This window comes from Rhagoletis pomonella, unplaced genomic scaffold (genome assembly GCF_013731165.1).
Source record: "Rhagoletis pomonella isolate Grant_MI unplaced genomic scaffold, Rhpom_1.0 Rhpom_scaffold_00001, whole genome shotgun sequence".
In the NCBI taxonomy this organism is placed as follows: domain Eukaryota; kingdom Metazoa; phylum Arthropoda; class Insecta; order Diptera; family Tephritidae; genus Rhagoletis; species Rhagoletis pomonella.
Genome location: NW_023458555.1, coordinates 76,121,548 through 76,128,686, shown reverse-complemented (window position 1 = coordinate 76,128,686; position 7,139 = coordinate 76,121,548). Strand labels below are relative to the sequence as shown.

At 34.8% G+C, this 7,139-nt stretch overlaps 2 protein-coding genes across 2 annotated transcripts in view; one reads left to right on the top strand and one right to left on the bottom strand.

Annotated features, from left to right (window-relative positions):
- LOC118747818 (tight junction protein ZO-2-like) overlaps nucleotides 1–7,139 on the top strand; it is a gene marked incomplete at its 5' end in the record, with an annotated part of 155,631 nt that overhangs the window by 58,923 nt on the left and 89,569 nt on the right.
- Nucleotides 2,010–5,116, bottom strand: LOC118747833. Its single transcript, XM_036482012.1, has 2 exons — nucleotides 2,337–5,116; nucleotides 2,010–2,020 (listed from the first exon to the last, which is right to left on the bottom strand). The coding sequence occupies exon 1, from the start codon at nucleotides 4,682–4,684 to the stop codon at nucleotides 3,515–3,517; it is 1,170 nt and encodes a 389-aa protein (XP_036337905.1). The 5' UTR covers nucleotides 4,685–5,116; the 3' UTR covers nucleotides 2,010–2,020; nucleotides 2,337–3,514.

The following is a 7,139-nucleotide window of genomic DNA, read 5'->3' as shown; positions in this document are numbered from 1 at the left end:
AAAATAAATTGTAGACCTTTGACTACAAATTTGTGTAACATTTTTTTGATCGGTTCACCCATTCGGACACAATAGCCCGAAATCATTGGGCAAATAACTAAGCCATACCCAGTTAAATCGTTATTTGGTTTTCCTCAATCAACAATTGCACCAAGATCATGTCACGCACCCAGCTGATTCTGTCAAATTCACAAAGACCGGATTAGCGGTACCGCGATGGACGCAATCTCTATTTCTCCCAGTCGTGTGTTATATCGCTCGATAGAAGGAGCTGTAGAACACTCGCCGGTGTATTAACAGACCACTGTCTTGTTGCAGCACACGCATATAAATTGTAATTCGCTCACAGCGATGCTTGTAGGAAATGTAACGTTTCGGGTGCAAAAGAAACCCTGGAGCATCTGTTGTGTCCCTGTCCGGCTCTCTGGGAAACAAGACTTAAATACCTGGAAGCAACTAACGACGGACTAGACAGAATTCTCGAAACTGGACTTGATCTTCTTCTAAAATTCGCAAATGAGACGCATATCATAAGTGACATATATTTTCGCTAAAACAGGACTCTAATCTCGTATCGCTATGGTATAATCTAACCTAACCTACAAAGTGTACGTGAGTGCGGCGGTGGTAACAATGTAAAAGCTAATGCCAATTAAAACCATAGAAGTAAAAATAGAAAGAAGCCGTTCTGCAGCGAAGGTTGCTTATATATGAAAAATGCAATAAGGTATAGTGTTGTTGAATGCGGTACAGAAAATACTGTGCCTTGAGCATACATATAGACATACATAATAATTTAACTAAAACAATTATGACAACCAATAATTGTGCATGGTGAAATTATACGAGGTGTAGTAATAAAAGGGAGAAGAAAGATTTTACACTATATTATTTGAAAATTTGCTTGGAAACATTCCGATGGTCAAGAAAACTAAGAATATAAAGCGAGAATACTGTTTCATTACTACACCTGGTATTATTTCACCATGATAATTATGTAGAAATACAAAGTTGCCCATTGTTAAACACGTACGGTAAATGAAAGTTTCACAAGCAACCTGATAGGGTGACCAGCCGGACACGGTACCCATGGTTCTCCCAAACAGTGGTAATTCACCAAAGTAATTCAGAAGGGAACCACGTAATTGTCAGTGCTCGTGGGAACTTAGTGTTGAACAATATACGCTCATTGTGCTTGATAAATACCCGTAACAAAATGTAATCCCTACCTCCCAGAACTCAATCCCAACTCTAAACCTGCTTTCCCGCTTTCTTTGGGCAATTACCTTGCAATTATAAATGATAAAAACTTAATTTATTTCTTCTATATATCTTAAGCTGCAGAAAAAAATATGATCTACCAAATTCGAGGTGCTCATCACTATGTCATGCACACATTTAGCAAAAAGAAATATCATATTCGTATCAGAAATACAGTTTTATACACTCACCTCGCGTTCGGCACTGACTTGAGATCATCCGGCGCATTTGGACCAAGTCTTCCAAGGTTTTGTACTGTTAACTGCGACGTGTTATATGAATCGTAGCTAGACACACTGTCGTATGAGTTGCCATTTAGTTGAGTTACTTTATTGACGCTAACCGCTGGATTTGAAATTGCTGCATTGAGAAGTGCTTGACGTTCCAATGAAGCTTGGTGGTAATCCATCGAGTCGTTGGCGCTTCGGGAGATGTATTCAGCATGCACTTCGCCATTAATGACGGCTTTGCCAAACAGACGTCCTTGTGCTGAACGACCCAACGTTCCACTTGAACTGTTGGTACGTAGATCTGGAAGCATTTCACCTGGTCCAGGCTTTGATTGGCGATCGATTCGTGGCGGAAGATCAGGTGCATGTTTACCATAAAATGATTGTGGGCGTGCAGAAGGCGTTGATGGGTCGGAAACCACAACATCTGCATCAATAATACTGGATCCTGTCGCATAAGTTGCATATTTATTGCCATCAATTGGTTGTCGGCAATTTGATGATAAATTAATAGCGTGATCATACGGAATCTAGTGCCAGAAAATGAAATTTCCATTTAAAGGTCAAATATTTTAAGCACTCACTTTGAATTTTTTTATTAAATTTATAGTTCTCATTTAATATTGTTAAATTCTTTGAAAATGCAACTTGAACGCTTTTTATCAATATCATAAATATGAAAAAATATTTTAAATATTTTAATGAATGTACTATTTTGATAAGCAATAGTTAACCGTGTTTTAAACAAAATGTTTCGTATGTATGTAGCTATACATTTTAATGCATTCATAAGATTACATTACAGTTAAGGATGAATTATTGTGTATGCAGGTGTTTGCCTCTTACCGTATATGGAGGTGGTAATCCGTCACCGACTGTATCTCTAGACCTATCCAAGTTATCCTGATTAGTGGCAATCGACGGATCTGAGCTCGATTTGACCAATTGCGGCAAATTACCGAGGGACAATGACGTTGACGGCCCCGGACTTAATTCCAAATCAGATTCCGGACTCGATGCATACGATAGACGGGAGGTGGTCATTGGGAAAAGGAAATCATCGGACAGGGATTCAATCGGCTATGGTCGGTTCATTAGTGGTGTGGACAGAGACATATGTAGATTTGAGATGATATTAATGTAAGGGAGGAAGATTTGTTTGCATTGATATAACATTTTTGTTATTTTCCAGGAGTAAAATACATATGTAAAATAGAAATTTGTTAAAAGAAGATTTATTTCAAAACGTAGCAAACATCATATATGTTGTATTATAAAATAACGCAAACGAAAATGAATAAAATAGTATTAACACAAAGTTAAACAGGTTTACAAAAAATGTTTTGTAGCCGAATGATGTTGGGAACAGACACATTTGGGACGAAGGACAAAATATAACCGAATACATTGATCATTATTGGGTTCGGTTTGAATTGTGACGAATTAATAAAGCAAGGAAATGACCATGGTGATATTTGTGGAATGATTTTCATTAGCATAAGAGAAATGAAATAAAGGCATACAAATATTAAGTTAGCAATAGTGTCATATAAATATACTTATATCTTTTTATCATTAGCAATTTATCCATATTTTATAAATTTAATATAACAAAAACCACTACAAGAGGATGAAGTTTCTTAACACAAAAAAAAAAGGTGATGGTGTCTAGGTATACATACATATGTACCTGGTATACATCCTCATGTGGTTATATACATAGACAAAACCATGAATATTTACATAAGGCTTATGAATATATAATTATTCACTTCCATAAATTATAAATTCATGCAAAACCCAATTAAGCATCGCAATAGTTTAAAAGAAGGAAATAACACAATTTGAACATTAAAACTTGTTATGAAATGTATGTACGTTAGTATAATCATTCCGCTTATTCCAATTATTGTATGAAATCAAAAAAAGAATTTCATGCTCCCGGAATTGAGGAAAGATTCAACAATCCATTTGCGTAAAGTGAGGAGTTCGTGTGTATTTTTTTCTTCCCAATCAAATTAGTATCATGCCATTTGCTCATTACTACTGCCAAACTTGTTTGGATCGCAAGAATTATGATTACTACATATTTTGTTACTGGTGTAATAGTTGTTCATATTAATGCTGTGGTTATAAAGGCCAGACGATCTAGAAGTTTTCAATAGGGAATCAGAAGAGGGAATGGCCGTAGAAAAGCTTCTAGCAGCCGGCTTTGGGCCAAAATTATTATTTTGTGCTGATACTTGCGTTGCAGCAGCCTTTGTTCCAATACCATGATTATTGAATTGGCATGAGGCTGAAGGATATTCTTCGTATGTCTTCGACACCTCAAAGTAACCAACGCGTTTATCACATTCGTTCCCTCTGTTACTGACGGCCGTGTCGTATTCGGTGTCGACTTCATTATTATTTTGATTATTCTGGGAGTGGTATACTGCTGCTTTCGGTGACAATGAAATACCATTACAAATTTTGGTGGAGCCAATAGTTGATGGTTCAGATGTCTTTACATTACTACAATCTGATAAGTCTTTTTCTTCTTTCATCGATTCGTTGACCAAATTTAAGTTCGAGCCAAATATAGTCGGTTTTTGTAGAAGCTCATTGTAGTAGTAAGCAGTGGTTCGCGGCTCGAAGGTGTATAGCGTGCGTCCAATATTCTTTGTAGATACCCCAAAAATAGCGGGGCAGCTACTATCAGCCTTCAGATTGCCATCAACGTTGGTGTTCACAGTGTGACTAGCGAAAGCAGAAGTTATATTTCCAATTGGCATACTATCATGCCGCCCAACGCTGTCACGATTTCGGCCGCTCGAATTGCTTAGCAAATTTGGTTGGGAGCTATGGTAATGCGAAATTACATTACGGGTTGCTACCACATTGATGCCTTTGGAGAGTTGCACACAATGATTTTTTGTGGATAATCCACCGGGCATAGAGGAGGCTGGTTTTATAATTGGAACCATTTTGTAAACACAAGCTTGCTGTTTTAGCTTACCAGCTGGTGTGTTAGGTGTGGAATTGTAATTCAATTCATGTCTCAAAGGTGGTGGACGTGGCGGTGTTGGAGGCCGTTGATCCGTTGAAAGCGAAAAGGAGTTTCGCCTTCCAATGGAACAACGGGGTACTGAAGATGATGAAGGGCGACAGCAGGGAAAGTTGCATGGTGGTGCGATATGTGGAGGGAATATCATTTCGTTTGGGGAATCAGGTAACTATTTGATGTTTTAAGGAATGCGAAAGAGTATTTATAGAGTTAGAAAATTAATACATAGTTACCACAACCAGTGAATAAAGATTCTTAAAATAAATAATGATTAAAATCAAAAGAAGTACTTATATTATTTTTCCACTAAATTACACATCGTTAGCTTAAAATAGAAAGGCCCGAACTCATTTTCACTTCGAATCCAGATTTATAAAAAATATGTTAAATAGCTCACAATATATTTAACAGAAATTGAAAACAAATGTTACAGCATTATTATGCTTAATACAAATCAGCACTTGAACGAAATTCGCTGTTGGAGAACTTTGTTTTTTGATAAATTACAACGCTTTCATCAACTTGCAATGTTGTGCGTCCAGAAACTTTCAATGTTGTGGATCCAGAAACTTTCAATGTTGTGTGTCCGACACCAAAGCAAAGCTTTGAAAAGTTCCTATAAAAAAGCATAGTGAATAGGGCGAGGTAGATGACATCTAGATGTCGCCCTATGTACTACGTTTGCTACACCGGAAATAGACGACACGCCATTTCTTTAAATAAAATTAATTGGTGCTCGTTTGTATGTACATACATATGTAAATGCATGTGTGTGCACCTTTCTATTAATATCGTTGAATTATTTTAATATCTATTGCAAACTTTTATTCAGACAGGACTAAAAAGTAGAAAATAAATAATATAAAAAAAACTTTTTAATATACAACGCTTTTATAAATGGACTAAAAAGTAGAAAATAATATTTCTCAGTCCCATAGAATTTGTTTTGATAACTTTTGATTTTGAAATTTTAGCAAAAGTTATTATAAACAATCTATGAAATTGAAAATGAAAAGCGTGGGGCGCATGTAATACACTTGAATTGATATGAAAAGTAATATATGTATGTATGTATGTGGGTATATGAATAACGACCGTTTAAAATCGATTTCAAAGGTCTACTTTCGCTGTAGAAATTTTAGGTCTACGTTATGTAGTTTGACTATTGTCAATTAAATCGAATGCTTTGTATTGCATGCGCTCCACGTTTTTCATTTTCAATTTCATAGATTGTTTATAATGACTTTTGCTAAAATTTCAAAATCAAAAGTTATCAAAACAAATTCTATGGGACTGAGAAATATTATTTTCTACTTTTTAGTCCATTTATAAACGCGTTGTATATTAAAAAGTTTTTTTTATATTATTTATTTTCAAACTATGTTTGAAGGAACAAAATGTGTGATAGGGCCTTTCTACATATATTAAGATAACGATATATGTATATACGAATATATATGTATCTACAGATGTATGTATGCAAAATGTGCATATGTACAATTCGAAACTATTACTAATCATTGCTTGAAAATATGTACATATGTACGTACATACATATGTACACTAGACTGCATCACTCCCCATACAAAAAAAAAATCGGCACTATTTTTCCATTGGAATTATAAAATCTATTATATTTTAAGACGTCCACCAAAATATTTTGGAAAAAATATTAAGATTTAAGTGAGCTGGACCGATTTGAAAATACCTCCGATTTGAAATACCTCCAAAAATAGTTTCTTAAAGATTTTTTTTGAAAAAATCCCCTCAAATAACAAAACGGTTTAAGCTTAAAAAATTTGCATAAAAATATTTAAAAAATTTGAACGGAATCGTGATGATGAGATTTTTGATGCTGTTTTATAACTTTTTTCAAAGATTGGTATAGGAAAAACTTGAATAACTGAACCTAAACTCTTCCGATTTAGACTTAAGTAGTGCCATTAGAAAGGTATTTTCTCACCTTTTTTATTTCTTTGCTAATAAACTCATGCAAAGGATGAAAGAAAAAGGTAGGATGAACGAACGTCATTCAAAGTCGAATTAAGAGGCTTTGGTGTTTGAAAAAAAAAAATAAAAATTGGGACACGAATGACGTTTTTTTTGGCCAGAAATGAAAACAGTGTGAAAATACCTTTCTACTTGCTCCCATAAGTCTAAATCAGAGCATTTTTGGCCCCATTATTCATGCAAAGGATGAAAGAGAAAGGTAGGATGAACGAACGTCGTTCAAATTTGAATTAAGAGGCTTTGGTGTTAAAAAAAAAAAAAATTGGGAAACGAATGACATTTTTTTTGGCCAGAAATGAAAACAGTGTGAAAATATCTTTCTACTTGCTCCCATAAGTCTAAATCAGAACATTTTTGGCCCAGTTATTCAAGTTTTTCATAAACCAATCTTTGAAAAAAGTAAAAAAACAGCATCAAAAATCTCATTCTTACGATTTCATTGAAAAGATTTTTAAATATTTTTATGCAGATTTTTTAAGCTTAATCCAGTTTGTCATATGAGGGGAGCTTTTTCAAAAAGTTCTTTAAGAAACTATTTCTATTCATAAAAAACTTCATTGTTGGAGGTATTTCCAAATCGGTCCAGCTCGCTT

What these genes read in the sequence shown, in the direction of transcription:
- LOC118747833 (XM_036482012.1), bottom strand. Translation starts at nt 4,684, where the DNA reads ATGATATTCCCTCCACATATCGCACCACCATGCAACTTTCCCTGCTGT.